The following is a 17447-nucleotide window of genomic DNA, read 5'->3' on the forward strand; positions in this document are numbered from 1 at the left end:
GCGCACCGACACCCCCCCCGCAAGGCGGAGGGCCCCCTGCCCCTATTGCTGCGGAGACCCCCAGAGCCGCTCGGGGCTCCCCGGGGTCGCCTGTGGAGCTGCCGTTGCAGCGTACGCCCCCACTACAGCGCGCACCCCCCGTCGCAGCGTGCACCCCCGCTACAGCGCGCATCCCCCCTGCAGCGCGCACCCGCCGTCGCAGCGTGCACCCCCCCCCTGCAGCGTGCAGCCCCACTACAGCGCGCACCCCCCGTTGCAGCATGCACCCCCCCTGCAGCGCGCACCCCCACTACAGCGCCCCCCCGTTGCAGCGTGCACCCCCACTACAGCGCGCATCCCCGTTGCAGCGTGCACCCCCCCTGCAGCGTGCAGCCCCACTACAGCGCGCACCCCCTGTTGCAGCGTGCACCCACTACAGCGCGCCCCCCCACTACAGCGCGCCCCCCCGTCGCAGCGTGCACCCCCCCACTACAGCGCGCCCCCCCCGTCGCAGCGTGCACCCCCCCTGCAGCGCGCACCCCCACTACAGCGCGCACACCCCATTGCAGAGCGCACCCCCACTACAGCGCCCCCCCCGTTGCAGCGCACCCCCTGCTGCAGCGCCCCCCCCCGTTGCAGCGCCCCCCCCCGTTCCAGCGCCCCCCCCCGTTCCAGCGCCTCCCCCGTTTCACCGCGCACCCCCGCCTGCAGCCGCGCGCGCGCGCCCCGCGGCGCGTAGACCCGGCCCCCGGGGCGGGCGCGAGGGGCGGGAGGGCGGGAAGGGGGCGGCGCCTTCCCCCACCGCCGCTCCCCACGGGTAGGCGGGGAAGGGGAAAGAGAGCAGGGAAGGCGAACGGGCGGCGGCGTCAACCCAAGAAGCAAAGTGGCGAGGGAGCGGGGGTGGCCCGTGAGTGACAAGCGGCGGCGGCCACTCGGCGAGGCGAATGGGCGAGGTGGGGGCGGGCCGGCGGGGAGCCAATAGGGAGCGCGCGCTGTCAGGAGCGAGCGCCTCAAATAATCGGGCTCAGCTGATTGTCCCCGGCAGAGAGTTGTTTGGCGGCGGGCGGGCGGGCGGCGCAGCCAGGAGGGCGGGCGTGCGAGAGGAGGAGGAGGAGGCGGCGGCGGGGGGCTCCCCTTTGTTGCATGGGGGTGTCCAGCCGGGGCTGAGGGGAGGGAGGGGCGGCCGCGCGCGGCGACCGTTGGCGGGCCGTTGCCTCCCCGCTGCCCCATGAGCACGACGACGGCGGCGGCGGCGGCGGCCCTCGCTGAGGGGGCGGCCCTGGCTGAGGGGGCCGCCGCCGTGCCCTACGCGGTGGAGCTGGGGCTGACCGTGCTCCACACGGCGCTTTACGCCGCCCTTTTCCTCTTCGCCTACCTGCAGCTTTGGCTGCTCCTCTACTACCGGGAGCGGCGGCTGAGCTACCATACGCTCTGCCTCTTCCTCTGCCTCCTCTGGGCAGCCCTCAGGACCACCCTCTTCTCCTTCTACCTGCAGAACTCTCTGCAGGCCCTCCGCCTCCAGCAGCCCTTTGCCCACTGGCTCCTCTACTGCCTGCCCGGCTGCCTCCTCTTCTCCAGCCTCTGCCTCCTCAACCTCTATTTCGCTGAGGTAAGTTTTGGGTTTTTTTTTTCTTTTATTGTTGTTTTTTTTTTAAGAGGGGGGGGGCACGGCAAGCCCCTACCCTGCAGGACGCCGGGATTAAAGGCTTCTCTTCAGTCCCCCCCCAAAAAAACTTGGAGGTGCATAGAGGTATGCCCTGAAGCCAAGGCTTTGGGGGGGTGTGTGGGGGGGGTGTGGTGTGGTTGTGGAAGTGTGCCCCGGCCAGGCTCGGTGGGAGAGGGTCCTGAGAGGTCTGCCCTCCAGGTAGGCTTTGGGGCAAGTTGGGGAGACGCAGGGATTATGCTCTGAATCCAGGCTTGGGGGGGGGGGGGGAGACACAGGGATTATACCCTGAATCCAGGCTTGGGGGGGGGGGGGGGGGGGTGGGATGAGCCAAAAGTGTGCCCTGAATCCTAGCGTCGGGGTGGTGGGGGTGCTTTGAATGCAAACCCCGTAGGGTGGCATGAAGGGGGGCGGGGGGGGGGGGGGGAAGACGGGCACATGCCCTGAATCTGGGGTTTGAGGGGGGAGGTTGTGTGTGCAGAGATGTGCCTTGCTCCCCGGTGGGGCTTCCCCCTTTTGCAACCCTGTGAGGGGTGGCAGCGCCATGGGGGGGGTCTCTTGGGGGACTGTTCAGCATCCTTTTTTAATTGATTCCCCTTCTCTAAAGGGGACCAGAAAGTGGCAGCAGCAGGGGCTGCTCTGGCCTGGAGTGATGCCAACCATTACGTCACCAGCTAGAGCCTCTTCTGCTATTGTTGCTGCGCTCCCTCCTTCTCTCCATCTCTCCGCTCCGCTGTGAACTGAGCTTGTTGTTCTGCAGCTCGCTGTCAGACAAAAAAAAACACAACCCCAAAAAACCAACAAAACCTTGAGATCCCTCTGCCTCCCCAGACAACAGCCTGGGGCTGGAGAGGTGGGCCCCTTCCCAGCACAATGATCGCTCCTGGGACAGTGCGGAGCTGCTTGTTATTGTTGCTGAGCTGTAGTCCTTCTTTTCTGGGTTTCCCCTCACTTGTTTTGTGATTATTTTTTTTTTAATCCTGCTTTCTCTAGTCCTTCTACTTTATCTTTTAAAGCCTTGGCTCTCCCCTCCCTCTCTCTGCATATTTTGTTTCTGCTCCAGTTTCTCATGTGCAGCCCTTTGCTCGCCTGCCTTCCAGTTTGGTGACTTGTTTCATAAATAGGCAGCACTTTCCTTCCAGCTTTGTTGTTGTTGTTCAGATTCTTTGCTCTGCAGCTCTCAGCTGTTCGCCAGCCTCACAAAGGAATCGCTAACACACAGCGAAATCGCTCCATCGCTCCGATGTGTCACCGATGGGAGTTATGATTTCATTTTCCCGAGGACATCAACATTCACATGATAATGTGAGACTTGGAGCAATTGGGTTGATCAGCTGTTTTGGTTCTCTCCCTCCTGACACAAACACCTAGGAGCTGGGGTAAAAAAGCTGTTGGTGTTGGATGTGCTGTCGATCGAGTGGCAGCAAAATAACAAATGGTGCATAGTGTGCATAATCCATCTTGTCTGTTAAAGGGAGCCTGACCTCCCAATTGCTCCAACCAGTAGGTGTTTGTGTGTCCCTTGAAAGGCAAGCTGAGGAGGGGATCCCAGGTTCTGGTACCACGAAGTGGCTGGATTTCTGTTTTCCTCTAAGTCACTGGACTTGACAGGAGATTTGCCTCTTTGCAGGCTTGTTAAAAGGCTCCTTTAAAGAACAGCAAAGTAGATTCAAATAGGTTCTTAGGCTTCCCTTTCTCCCATGCTATCTGCTTCTCAGTGGACTCTGGCTGAATATACTCTGTTTCTTTCTCCTTGAAGACTTGGAGCCAAGGGAAATCCTGTCTGAGGAAATAAGAGCTCAGAACCTAGAGTGGGGAAGGATAAAATGACTTATTAAAATGGGTGTGCAGGCTTAGTTACAGCGAGGGTCTGGCGCTGGCTGTCGCAAGCAGAATGGGTGTTTGCTGCTTTGTGGTCTTTGTGGGTGATCTCACAGTGGTGGACGGTAGCTGCAGAGATGGGGAGAAGGAGGGCAGCTAGATGGACCGAAAGCCTTGGGTGTTTTTTCTGGCTTCCATTTTAACAGAGGAAATGATGCTGGGTAGTGATGTTTGGCCTCATCTGCTGGGGCAACAGGCTGATAAAACTAGCCCATCCTTCTCTAGACAGAAGGGTGCCATGTGCTGGTAGGTAGCTGAGACATGTCTGGCTTGGCTGTGTTCAGTGCTTCTCCTAGAGCCCGGGAGGAGTTGTGTTAAGGGGGCCTAGGGTGTGATTAAACCTGGAGGAAGGAGAGAAGCGATGGTAGAACCACAGCAGTTGAGCTGAAGTTGGAGTGTGACTCCAAGCAGAACCTGCTGTGGAGGGTCCATCCCTTCCCAGTTCTTAAGGGCTGGTTGACAGTAACCTGTAGAAGGGCATTGGGCTTCTGCTGCTCTGGGGGCATCATCCTGGTCTGGTATGTCCTCAGATAAAAGCATAGGCTGCTTCTGTGCTGAAGGCCTGGCTGATTGTCTCTGTGCACAGTGCCTCCTTTGTGGAGATGCTGGAGGTCTAAGCAGTGGAAGAAAATGTGGCCTGTGCTGTTGTTTGACCTAATCTTGCTTGATTTATGGAGCTCCTCAGGCTATGTACAAGCTGAGGATGAAATGGTGCTGGGTGGGGGGGAAAAGCTGCAGGGAACAACAAATACCCATGGAGAGCTAGTGTTAGTTTGTACTCCAGGCTGTTCTGGGGCTGAAATTCAAACTTGTGAAACTGCCTGGTGTGTTCCCCCTTTCTGTGGGGAGAGGCTGTCCTCTTCCCAGCCCCTCCTGGCCCCTGAGATTCCTGAGAGATTGTGGAGGCCTGGCAAAATGCTTATTTAGTGGTGACAGTTTCTTTATCACTGCCTTATTTCCACCTGGAACATCAAAAGCTGTAAAGCCTCTTGCTTGGGAGCATCTCTTCCCCTCTGTTCAGCTTGTAACAGAATGAGTTCCTTTTTGGGAAAGCTGGAGTTCACAGTACATCAGGTCAAAATTCCTCAGATCCACTCCCAATCTGGCAGAACCATGGCTCAGATATCCACCCGGGGCTGCTTCTCTGCCTTGCTTTTGGAAGAGCTCCTCTGCTGCCAGCTAGGCATCTGCTTGAGTAATGCTACCTTTCCCAAGAGTCTGCCAGCTCCTGCTTTTTTTTTCCCCCCAGGTCATGGTCAGGAGCACAGTACATGAAAATGTAGCCACAACCCCTTCCATCTTGACCCTTTCAAAGACCTTCTTGAGCACTTGGCATCCTTGTCTCACTTGGGAGTCGGCAACCACGTGCAACCATGAGTAAGGCCTTCTGCTGGAGCGGGGAGGCTCTGCCAGGCTGCTCTGCCAGACTGGCGTGGCCGTAACCCTTAACCTGTCTGGGTTTCTTTAAGTGCTCCATCTGACAAGATGACATCAGCCTCTTTCAGCCCTTGCTGCTCTAATTGCACTGGAGCAGGCGTGCATGGAAAGAGCATCCAGCCTGGGAGCTGTTTGTCCTTGCTGTCCTGTCTCTTCCTGCTCTCTCAGAAGGAAAACTGGAAAAGCCTCCGTCCATTCTTGCGCTCTTCCAGCTTCCTTGTCTAGCAGACACCTAGCATGTGCCCTCTGCCTCAGAGGGACAGCTGGTAAGGGGTCACTTAAACTCAAAACTGCTCCATCCCATCGCTGATGATTCCCATAGTTCCCAAATGAGCAGGTGGCAATGCCAGCCACCAGCTATTCTAGGAAATCAAGGTACATGCAAGCTGTGCCCTGTGTTCATGATGGCATAGGATGACCTCAGTATTAGTGGGGATGGTGAGAGATCCTCCTCGCAGATAGTTCCAACTTTTCCTGAGGGGTGGGGGTGGGCTTGAACACTTGTTATGGGGTGTAGTCCCAAAATAGTCAGTGCTCTGCTCTGATACTCGCTGCTGAATGACTGTGGTGAGAAAAGGAATCTGTCTGCGGATGCACTTGCGACTGAGAGGGCTGTGTTCGTGTCGAGGCAGGACGTGGTTATGTCTTGTATCTTAAGACCCCGCTTTATGGAGCAAAAGGGACTTTGGTTCCATCAAACAGACAAGGACAAGTTTCTGGCTCTCCTGGATCTTTCAGATCTGTTGTGAATGGACAAGTTTCTGGATCTTTCAGATCTGTTGTGAATGGCTGTACCAAAACCAAGCTGAAGTGCTGTCTGAGGCTCAGTGTTGGGGCCAAGGTCAAGTACTTGTACAAGTACTGAAAGTGGTCCTTGGAGCCATCTGTGGGATCTGGTGTCTGTCATCTGTTGTCTCTTAGCAGCTGTGACACCTTCAGTACACCTTCTGAGGATGAGTGTGGCTCTTGAACGATGCTCTGAGAACACACCCTGAGCAAGTTCGCTTTCTGGGCTCGGTGGTGTGAGCAAGGTCTTCACTTCTGTGAAGTATGTCCGGTCATCACAAAAACAAAAGCCTCCAGCATCTTGGGGGACTTTGAGGGCTGTTGCTTTTCTTGGTCTCACCTTCTTGCCAAGCCTGTGGCTGATGTGCTCAAAGGACTTGTGGCTCCAGAAAGACAACTGAGCATTGCCTGTTAGAAAAAGGCTTGCTCAGGAGTAAATGTTCACTCCTGCTGCTGTGGAGCGGAGAGACCTAGCTAGCAGAGACCTCTGTTCCTTGTTTTCAGCAGGCAACTGCGTGCCTCCTGGGGCTGGTGTCACCGGGAACTGCAGGAACTGTTCAGTTTGCAAGGGCTGCCGGTAGCAACTTGGCATCATGCTCCTGTTTGAGGGCAGGGGACTGTATTTCCTATTTTTATGAAGAATAGGATTACTCCTGAGCAATCTGCACGGGCTTCTTCACAGCAGAACCCTCTTATGTCAGCTGTCCTTGGGCTTTGAAAGCACCAGAGCTTGTCCAGCACTGAAAGCCTTGTGAGATTGTCTCAAGGATAAGAACCCAAAGATGCATTGTGAACAGTACTGGTGTCACCTACTGACCCGGCCCTGTGAAGAAAAAACAACCTTCAGATGAGTGATCATATCTTAATAACTAAAAACACTGTGAACTGAGGGATGCCTGTTCTCTTCGTGAAGTCAGAGGACTAAATAGCTGGGGGCTAGCAAAAGTGTAAGGCTGGTGCCTTGGTGTCCCTCTGCTTTTCGTGGCAGCAGTCCAAGCATGAGTCTCAGGTTGCCATTGCACTCTTAACCCTGAGCCAGCTTTGGGTGCCTTCGGCCTCAGGGCTGTAGGGGAGGGTCTTGGGAGACTGCCTCGCACAGGGCTGCTGCAGAAGCCAGCATCTTCTTTCTGTTAGCCAGGGGCATTTATTTCCCTGCTTGGCTGAGGGGCTGCTCTCACCTGGGGTGATCAGCTGGAATAGAAGCCGGGGAGTCTGTTTGTGCTGCTGTTTGGGGGCTGCAGTTACAGACTGCTCTTCTGGGAGTCCGAGCAGAAGTACAAATACCTCAAATGGATTTCAATGTCGTGTGAACACAGGTGCTGAACCCACGGGCTTCCCAGCTGGATGTCCTTGGTGTCTGTTTTGACACTCCCAAAGTGCTTAAATGTGGCAAACCAAGGACAGAGGAGGATTCAGGGATTTTTCTGTTTTAAAGTCACACGTGTTCCTTTCAAAGCCCAGGTTTCCTGTAACTCGAGTGAGCTTTGGGGCTCAGAGCGGATTTTGCCACACTTCTCTACTTCTCTGGGCTGATAGAGGCTGGGACAACAGGGTAGAGGGCTTCAGAGTCTGCTTGTAGTACTGGGCTCCTCAGCCATGGGGGCTGGATACCTCCCTCTGCTGAAGTGCTGTGTCGTGTCCCCCACTAAGTGCTTGAGTTCATCCTCCTTCAGACTGGGGGAGTGGAGCCAGACAGTGGAACTGTCCCTCAGAACAGGGTTGCTGAACCTGTCCGATGCCCTGTAGGAGAGCTTTCAAATGCTTAAAAATCCTATAATGGATCAGACAACCCTCAGATCCTGAAATGTCTCGGGAAATCCTGTTGGCAAGAGCCTGATTTCAGAAGCTTCAGAATGCCACTGCTACCTCGGTGCTGACTGGAAGGCAGGAGCCAAGAAATCCCATCAGAGAAGAAAAAAAAAGCTGACTAAAGGTGCCTCGTGAGAGATGAGTGATCCTTTGCTGCAGCCACAGTCTGGAAGCTGACAGGGAGGACTGCTTGTGGCAGTGGTGAAACTAGACCTCCCCGCCTGCGTGGTGATCTCCCAGTGGGCTTGTGCAGATGACCCCACAAGTACTTGCCTGCTGGGTCTGCCTGGATGGCTTTCTCCTCCTTCCCCAGTTCCTTCAAAGTCAGGACATGAGCTTTGTTTGAAGTTGAATGTGACCTCAGCTCTGGGATCCTTCCTGGTGGAGTCTTGCACCAGGATCTGCGTTTTTCACAGGACAAAACCCCAGTTCCTGCCGTGGCTGTGCTCCACCGGTGACAAGCGAGGTCCGTGTGGCTCTGCCAGCGTGCTGCTTCCCTGCTGCTTGTCCTGACCCTGTGTGAGCACCCATCCCCTTGCAGCAGGACTGCTGCGCTCCCATCGGAGCTGTGACTTGGGAGCGTGTCTGCACCTTCCTAAATTGTCCAAACTTCCGTAGGTTGGAAGTCCTGCCACTGCAGGGTTTGGCAGGAGCCACTTCCCAGCCCAGAGAGACACGGAAGCTTATCTGCTGTGTTGGAAGGAGTGCTGTAGGGCTGCCTGGGTATGAGCTGATGGTTCTCCTCCAGCCTTCCGAACCCCAATGGCTGGGGGTGTGGGCATGGGTCAGTCCCCTGCGCTCTGAGGAGAGGCCTGTGAGCCTTTGCTTTGATGCACCGGTCCTTCTTGTGCAACTTTCAACTGGAGTCTCCTAATGTCTGTGTGTCCCTTGTGTGGTGAGGAGATTCACAGAACTCAGATCTGCTCTAGGACGGAGCATGTGTTGCTTTGAAGGATGAAATCATCTGCAAATAACTGACTGTCTTCTAATACAGGTGCCATGCGACTCGGCAGGCTGGGCCTTCCACCTCTGGAGGACTTCCTGCCACCTCAGAGTTACTTTTCAGGTGTATTTGGCCTGCAAACATCTTCAGGGTGGAGGAGCTGTGAGCTCCCGATGCTTGTTGCAGCCTGCAGGTCCATAATCCAATACCAGAGGGCTGGTTTAGATCAGCTATTTGTCTTGCTAAAGCACAGCAGCTGAAGCAGCCTTCTCCAACAGGGAAATCAGGTATGATTGAGGTCCTAAAAGATGCAGCACAGAACACTGGGCAAAGTAGATGTATTTTTGAATGATCTTTGTGACTACAGAGTGCTAAACTCCCTGCTGTTCTTGAAGTCCTGAAGTGTGGTGTTAAAGTCCTTGTCATGTAGGGGCTATTAAATATATTTATGCCTGTTGGACACCTACATTTGGGCTTGGCTCTTGCAAGAAAAAGACTACCAGTCTTTTTTTCAAGTGAGTCCAGCCAGACTTGGTGCTAATGGATAACCTGGAGTCCTCCAAGGTGTCCAGCTGGATGCTGGCTCCCCATTGTGCGCATCTTTACTGAGGAGAACTGTAGGTCATGTGCAGTAATGCTGTGCAAATCTTTCCCCTAGGTCATATTCAAAGTGAAATGTGCAGCTGAATTCAACAAATACAAGTAAGTGATACTTTTCTAACGTTACCTTCAAAGCTGGCTTGAGGGGAACTCGAGCTGCAGCGCTCGGCACGGGAGCTTCAGAGCCCAAAGACTGAACAGAGCTGATCCCATGCTAAAGCGCACGCTGCATGCCTCCATACGCCCATCGGCATCCCAGTACCGGTGCTGCTAGCAAACTGGGCAAGCTCTCGAGATCGTTCTGAGCTGTCCCACCCCAGAAAAGATCAGCAGGATAAGGCTTGAGCAATAGGTGGGACCTGTGTTTGTGCGGCCCAGGTGTTTCGTAGCCATTTCCAGGGAAGCCCACGATGGAAAACACGAGCTCCAGTGGCTTCCAAGAAAGGAGCTGCGGTGGTTGTGATGACTCATAGTTTATTGACTGAAGTTAATGCAGAGCTAGAGCAACACTTAAAATCTGCAAGATAAGAAGCTGACTGTCAGAAGATGAGTCTTGAAACTCATGACTGCTTACACGGCTCATGCGTTAGGAGAGCAGCTCAAACAAATACTCTGCAGGCTTGGGCTGTCAATACAACCCCTGAAACTTGCTGGAATCTTCACAGCAAGCAGAGCCCTGGGCATGCTGGGAGGTTCCCTTGCCTGATGAGACAGGAAGGTGGTGCAGTATGAGCCCAAAATTGTCTGACAAACTCCTTTTTTTTTGATTTCCCCCCCGCCATCTCTCCAGGGTCCTGTTGTATCTGGGCTCCATATTTACCAGCCTCCTCTTCTTAGTTGTGAACTTAACTTGTGCAATGTTAATCCATGGTGAGGTCCCGGAGAACCAGCTGAAGTGGACAGTCCTTGCCCGTGCCCTAGTCAACGACAGCCTCTTCATCCTCTGTGCCATCTCGCTGGCTTGCTGCATGTGCAAACTGGGAAAGATGTCTTCAGCCAACGTCTACCTCGAGTCTAAGGTGGGTAAACGCCTTGTCAACTGCACAATCCTCAGATGGATCTGTGTGTGCTTACTCAGAGCCGTGCTGGCCTGGTGGCACCTGAGCTACTCTTGCTCAAATACTCCTTCTGGTGTGGAGGTGGCAGCTCTTGGGCTCGTCCCTCCTGCTTCTGGTGTAGGAATGAAGTGCCCTGCGTGTTTTAGGGGAATATGTTGTCTGCAGCTTTGCTGGCCCAGCTGGAGACTTAGGAGCTGCTGATGCTTTTCAGATTTAGAAGGATAATTTAGGGTTTGACTGGAAGAGGGGGTTCTCCAAGAGCAGTAGATGCAGTTTCTGCAGTATATGGTCATTAGGGACAGTAAAATCTGCGGCATATTGTTACCTCTGGCAGATGCATAACAAAGGGGATCCCCCCAGTAGTCCAGCTTTAGCTGCTGGCTTGCCCGAGCCAGAGGCAGGGCTCACCTGTCTGGGTGAGATGAGCCTCTTGGAAGGGGAGCAGAAGTTGCTGTAGGTCCTGCCTGAGGGTCTGAACACACACAACTCTTCTCAAGCAGGTAGGAAAGTGGATGAGCCACCAGCAGTCTTGACTTAGGGTAGCAGGAGGTGTGCACTTTGAGCTGCCTCCTCTTCCTCTGGGAAGCCGTAACACCCCTATCAAAGGTGGGGATTCCAGGGTGGTGAGAAGGCCTCTTGATGAGCCTGGAAACATCTAGAGAAAAACTAGAGAGCACCTGAGTGTAGCCAGGCTTGGGGAAGCTTGTGAGCTACTGTCTCTCCCCAGCAGTACAGCTCCTCACCTCGTGTGCTCTGCGTTGCCCCTTTCCAGGTGTCAGAAGGTGGGGTTGTGGCCTCCTGCAAAGACCTTATTTCCAGTGTGCCCTCAACTGGGTGAATCTACATGGGCTTAAAGCCCTGCCATGCCTGGCTCGGGGGTGAGGCTGCCTGGAGTATGGAGCTCCTGGATGGCTCTGTCCCCCCCATCAGGGAGAGGACGGTGACAAGCCACTGCTACAAAGACCTTCTGGATCCAGACGCCTGCTTTGTGTTGGCTGTAGGCATCTCCTTGCTCTTTAGCCGTCTGCATGACCGCTCAAAGTGGCTGTGGTCTGTTGCCCCTTCTCTTAGAGAGCGCAAGCTGAGAGGGTGACCAGCCCTCTGCTGTCAAGGTTGAAGCTGAGGCTTTGGGCAGAAGTTTGGGCCTCTTCAGGAGCAGAGAGCACCGGTGGCTGCCCAGAATCCAGGGCGTGTGGGCCATAGGCAGCTGGGAGCGGCTGCCTACCTGCCTCTTGTGACAGCTCTCCACAGGCTGCAGGTTGCAACCAGGTGACCTGAAGTGAGACAGAGGAGCTGTGACTCAGCTGAGAACCTGCTCACATCCTTGCCTGGGCCAGGTATCCAGCTCTGACTGGCTCTGGACACTAATTAACTTATCAAGTTCACCCAGCAGTGGTTTACAAATGCGGTAACTTCCTCTGGTGACGTCCCCGAGGGTGTCTGTGGGGTTGTGCTCCTGTACAACGTGCTCTAGAGAAGCCTGTGCTGGGGCTGAACGCTCAGCCTGTCTGGTAAAGGCCTCTTGCATTCAAATGCTGTCTCCCTTCCCTGCCTTGGAGGCATCCCCTGAGACTTTGTTTGGTGGAGGAGCTGCAAAAATAGGGTGGGGATGAGCAGAAGTGTTACACCAATGCCCGAAGAGGCCGTCCTGCCTCCTGAACTCTAGCTGTGAACCTGCTGACTCAAACCAATGGAGGCTGGAGGGGCCTGCTGAGGCTGTGGCCTCCACCACCGAAGGTGGGAACGTTTGACAGAGGAGGAGGAGACTGCAGCCAGATCCTGTACTGTGGTCCTGGAAGTTGGGGACTTGCTTCACCAGCCTTTCTGCCTCTCATTCTTCTGGCCTGGACACCGAGGGCTGGGCTAACAGCGCTAGGGCAGGCCGTGTTCTTGTGCTTTGGGGGTGTCGCAGGGATTTGGCTGTTGGCAGCGCTTTCATGGCTGACTCTTTCCAAGACAAACAACCTTGAGCAAGTGCTCTGAAGTTAGGCGACTAGGACCAGCATCTCCATAGCTTGGATGTGGAGCGGGTCAATGAGATGACCTTCCTGAGCAGATTGACTTGCCTTTGGGCTTAGACAGCTGTTGAGGTGTGTTGGTCTGCCCAATGACTGACTTGGTGGCTACCAGTAGCTCTTCAAAAGCTTCGTGGGTGTATTTAGCAGAGAGACACTTGCAGATCTTCAAGCGGCTTCCTCTCCTCGCTAGCTGTCTGGGAAAGGTACTGTGACCTTCCTCGTGTCACCATCCCTCTGACAGCTCTGCTTCTGAAACGTTGTGGAGAAAGCTCTTCACCGGGACAGGTGGAGGAGACAGGGGTCCCACAACATCTAGCCACCCTTTAGCATGCTGCCCTGCGTACAGCAACGCCTGGCTTGTCCCACAGCAGGGCTGGGGGCTTTCCGCCCGTTCTCAGAGTTGCCCACCCCAAATATTTGGGCTTCTCTCCAAGAAAAACGCTGTGTTCAATGTTGGGGGTGTCAAACTGCTCCGGAGTGAATGACATCTCCGCTGTAGAGTCTGATCGGGGTGTAGAAGCAGCAAGTTGATTTTTCTTAATGGTTGTTGGTTGGCCTTGTGGGCCTAACCATAGCAAGGCAGCGGGTGGGCTAGCATCTCTCTGGACCACCAGTTTGAAGCTGACTGGTAAGGTCCTGAGAATGAATCTCCTGTGTCTCCTGTCTCCCCTGCTCCCAGGCGACGCTGGCTGTGTGGCTCCGCTACTGCAACGAACTCCTCGCCCAGGAAAGCTCTTAACCAGCTCTGAATATTTTAGCAACAACATAGGAATGTTCTAGGTCATTCTTCCCCGCACAGCTGCTCATGCGTTTGGGGAGGGGGGTGGGGATTGCAGATCTGTAGGAAAATCTGTATTGAAACTGGTTTTTCTTCCTTTTTCTTTTTTTTCTTAGGGAACATCTGTCTGCCAGGCTATTCTTGTGGGATCTGTGGTCGCTCTTCTGTATTCCTCAAGGGCTTGCTATAACCTCGTAGCTGTGGCCATATCTCCAGACAACGTTCCTGGTCCTTTTAACTATGGCTGGGACAACCTTTCAGACAAGGTAAGTGCCTGTGACCCCCAATCCAGAGCTAGCCAAGTGGGAGGCAGTTACTCCACCATCCCATGGGGGCCTGTGTAGGTGGAAAGGGGGCCACGTGGGGGTTTCTGTGTAGCTGAATCCCCAGACGAGCTGGCTTTCTACCTTCCAGAGCGCTGCTTGCTCTCTCCACTGGAGCAAACCTGAATCTTCCTCTGGCTACTTCTTCGGAAGGGATTCCCCGTTGTGCTCTTCAGTTGTAGCCTGCCAACTCTCCTTTTGGGGGAGAGGAGGAACAAGTCAACTAGAGCAGAAAAGCAATGCTTAATCAGGCGTGGCTGTGCGCCAGGGAGAGCTGTTGGTGTGGGGAGGGAGCTGACACTACCCTGGTAGCCCTCTGAACAGAACTAGCTCACTAAAACCAGCAGCAGCAGTCAGGGAAGGGTCACTACTCTGGTTTAGGGACCTGCATTCCCAGTTCTCAGCTGTGCTCAGCTTTTGGGTGCTGTGTAGCTCTGCTGATGGCTGGGATTATCCCGAGATAACGTCTAACTTCTGCCCACAGGTGCACGTGGAAGTGAACAGTGAAGAGTACGTGGTGTTTGGCGTGGTCCTCTTCCTCTGGGAGCTGGTGCCAACGACCTTCGTGGTGCTGTTCTTCCGGGCTCAGAGACTCAGCCAGAACTTGGTAGGCCTGAGCGAGCTGCTGTAGCTGGAGGAGCCCCAGGGTGCCTGGAGGGTGGGAACAGGCCTTCAGGGAACAGCTTCCTTGGGGCCTAACTCCTTTCTCTTTATCAGACTCCAGCAGGGATGGTCAACAGTCACAGTTACAGCTCCAGAGCCTACTTCTTTGACAATCCGAGGCGCTATGACAGCGATGATGACTTGTCACGGCTTGGGGCCAGAGAAGGAGGGTAAGCATTGTGCTGGGCACCTGAAGGCACAGCTGCTGGTTTGCTGCCCTGTGTGGAAGCAACAGAGCTCTTGGCTTCTGCTCTTAGGGGAAAAAAATTGGTCTAAGACACTGTCCTGGGTGCTCACAGGTAGAAATATGCAGTGGCTCCAGACAGGAGGCCTTGCCCAGAAGGGCTGACCTTCCTAGGGTCCTCCCTCAGTTCTGGGGGCCCTGGGCTCTTAAATGACCTCCAGAGAAGTTTTTTCCACTGGAAGAGGTGGTGAAGTCTTGGGAGGGACACTGTCCCTGGGAGCCAACCGGGACAAAGCTCTGCAGGAACACCTGGAGTGAGGGAGAATGGTCGGGTATCCCCAGTGAAACTATCAGGGGGAAACCCAACAGCCCTGCCCTTCCCTTGCTGCCCAGGGGTTCAGCGAGGGGTTCGGAGGGTCTTCTTGACCAGCGTGGTAGGGCCTGGTGCTGTTCTCCTTGGACCTGTTTCCTCGAAGCCAGGTTCCTTGGAGATGCTGTGCCTGCCTGTCCCAGCCTGCTCCTGCAGACTCGCCTACCCTGCTCGGTGCCGGCAGCAGGGCTCTGTCCTAGCGCGGGAGACCGGTCACGGCCGAATTCTTTGTCCCTAAGAGTCCGTGTGTCTGGTTTTTCTGTCTCTCCTCCCAGCTTGGCCACCCCTCAGTGCTCTGGCTGCTACGGGTCCCTGGCTGGCAACGACAGCTACGCGGTGGGGCCGCAGCTCAGCGGAACAGACAGTGCCCCCTTGCTCTTTGCCGCGGGCGGCTCGGAGGTGAATAACCACCCTAGCTCCTACCCTGCACCGCAGAACTGAAGAGGCGGCGAGGTCCCTTGCTTCCCAGAAGTGGCATTCATGTATAGGATTGTAACCTGGTTTTCTCTTCCCTTCTTCCCTGAAGCATCTAACTCATCGACACAAACATTCCACTACCTGCTGCAGCTGTAAGCAGGACAGCGCCTACGGCTGCAGGCAGTAAGCAAGAGAACTGTGACTTTAAGGTACCATGTAGCAAAGTGAAGCTGAACTCTCTGGAAGCTTTTTTTTTTTTTTTTTTCCTTGGTCTGGTCTTCAAGATGTTGGCAGCTAAATGCACCAGAGCTTCCTCACTAGAAAAGAAACATCCAATGCGTATTTGCACTTTTATCTGCACACGTGGAAGGAACGAATCTTGCTCAGGCTGTGCTCGGCCTGAGACTGTTCTAGTTACTCTTTTAATTGCACATCCATAGCTGGGAGAGGCACCGTCTTCCTGCAAAGACGTGTTCCGTGAAATACTCTGCATCCTGACTCACTGGGGAGCGTGAAGTTCTGCCCCGAGCGCGTTCCGGGCAGGGCCTCCTGCGGCCGACGTTGAAGGGTACTGTGCCATAGTCACACCCGGCGGGGCTGGGGGGGGGCCTCGGGGGCCTCGGATGGTCTTGCTCTGACTGCTGGTCCCAGTTTCACCTGGTTGGCTGAACTGGGGGTTCAAAGCTGAGCTCAAAGCATATCCTAGCAGAGGCCTGGGAGGGCGAGATCGAGTGCTCCTGCTGGTGTCATCAGCTCAGGGCGAGGGGAGGGGGCTGGCTGCTGTCAAGGGGAAGGGGGGGGGGGGGGGGCAAGACTTTTTAGGCTGCTGCCTTCAGGGAAAGCTCGGAGCTGGCGCAGCAAGAGCGTGCGTGGCCCAAAGCGCGGGTGAAACCAGGGCTGCATTCCCTGGTGGGGGTGAGAGGAACAGCCCTGCTTCCCCCCCCTCCTCCTCCTCCTCCTCCCCCCAGCGTGGGGCTCCACTTTTCCCCCCCTCAGTATTAAACTGCAGAGAACCTGAAGTGAATGTGAACCCCTGGGCTTGCCCCCCGGAGGGCAGGAGGTGTCTGGCTGCTTGGGGAGGGAAGGGGCAGGCGCGGCGGAGATCTTGCTCTCCCCTGCCTGCCCCGGGGGGGGGCAGGACTGGGGGCCTGGGGTCCTCCTGCTGCTGTGGTGGCAGCGCTTAGGGGTGTGCGCAGGGTTTGAGCGGGGTGGGGCGGTCTGGGGGGAGGTTTCTCTGGCTCGCTTGAACCAAAATAGCCAAGTTGGACCTGGCCTGTAGCTCCCTCGGGCTCTTGGAGGTGAGGCTGGGTGTTATTCCTGGCTTGTCCCGAAGCTTGACGTGGGGCTGAGCGAAGCAGCTTTGGGCACAGGCTTGGAGGGTGGCCCTGGGCGGGGAGGGCAGCTGCTCTGACCTCTAGTGACAGCCCCCCCCCCCCCCCAAACTGGAACTTTTCACCCACCTAGAGCTGCTCCTGCTGGTCAAACCCCAGTCTGACGCTGAAGGCCTCTCCCTGGGGGGGGGGGGGGGGCACGGCTCTGGCTGTGGGACACTGGTGCCGGAGGGACCCCGAGGGAGCCTCGGTGGCCACAGCCGTGTGTGAGAGAAACCCCCGTGCACTGGGGCAGCCCCAGCCTCCCCTCCCTGGCCGTGCGCTCACCAGTCTGGCCTGGTCACCCACTCGCTTGTACTGAGCTAGATGTCACTTGTCACACCGAGAACACCCTGTCCCTCTGTGTGGTCTGTGTCCTGTCCCTGCTAACCTGCTTCACTCTTGCTGGCCCAAAACAAAAAAAAGGAGGAAAAAAGAAGAAAAAAAAAAAAGAGAACAAAAAGGAGCAAGCCTTGCTTCTTTTTGGAGAAGGCTCTGAGAGGAAACTTTCAGCACCTCCCTCTTGCTCTAGTACTTGAACCCGAGAGCTCTGCCGTGGCTCTCCTGGCCGCTCCACCGTGCGTGGTGGAGGGGACCCGTCCCCTTCCCTCGGCTGCGGGGGGTGGAGGAACCAGATTGCTCCATCTCAACCGCTGCTTGACTTATGGCAAAGCTCACGAAGGACCTGGGCTCGGGGCGTTGCCCTTCTTTCTTCTCCCATAAGTCACCAAAGACAGTAAGTGACGCTAGTGGCCCCTGTTCTTGCTTAAATTCCAAAGCACTAGGAGCACTTTAAGTTTTTTTTTCTTCGGAGGGAAAGGAGTGTAGTGCAAAAAAAATAATAATAATAATAATGAAAAAATTAAAGGGCTACAGGCTCATCGTTCATATTGCACTGAAGCACACACCAACCATACGCTCTTCCCGGCAGCAGGATGGCAGGTCGGGGCAGTGAGTCTCGTTGCTGATGTACTCGTGAGTGACTGGCAAAAGTGTTTTGGTTTTACTCATTTGTACGGACGGCCGTTAATTTCCAAACTCTGACTGCTCCTGCTGGGGCCGGTCCCGTGTTTTACTGAAGTAATTTATAGCTGAGAAGTACAATGACTTTTTTAATGCATAGTTGCCTTTCATTAAACTTTTTTTTTTTTTTTTTTTTTGGTATGGT

The 17447-nt window shown here is 55.2% G+C and overlaps 1 protein-coding gene across 1 annotated transcript; it reads left to right on the forward strand.

Moving 5' to 3' along the window:
* The first annotated feature begins 1207 nt into the window (after positions 1-1207).
* Positions 1208-14933, forward strand: GPR137C (G protein-coupled receptor 137C). Its single transcript, XM_086462102.1, has 7 exons — positions 1208-1588; positions 9157-9200; positions 9889-10117; positions 13069-13218; positions 13760-13882; positions 13993-14108; positions 14768-14933. Exons 1-7 carry the CDS (start codon positions 1208-1210, stop codon positions 14931-14933), a joined length of 1209 nt encoding a protein of 402 aa, XP_086318228.1.
* Positions 14934-17447: the final 2514 nt, after the last annotated feature.

This window comes from Leptosomus discolor, chromosome 3 (assembly GCF_034619465.1).
Source record: "Leptosomus discolor isolate bLepDis1 chromosome 3, bLepDis1.hap2, whole genome shotgun sequence".
Lineage (NCBI taxonomy): Eukaryota > Metazoa > Chordata > Aves > Leptosomiformes > Leptosomidae > Leptosomus > Leptosomus discolor.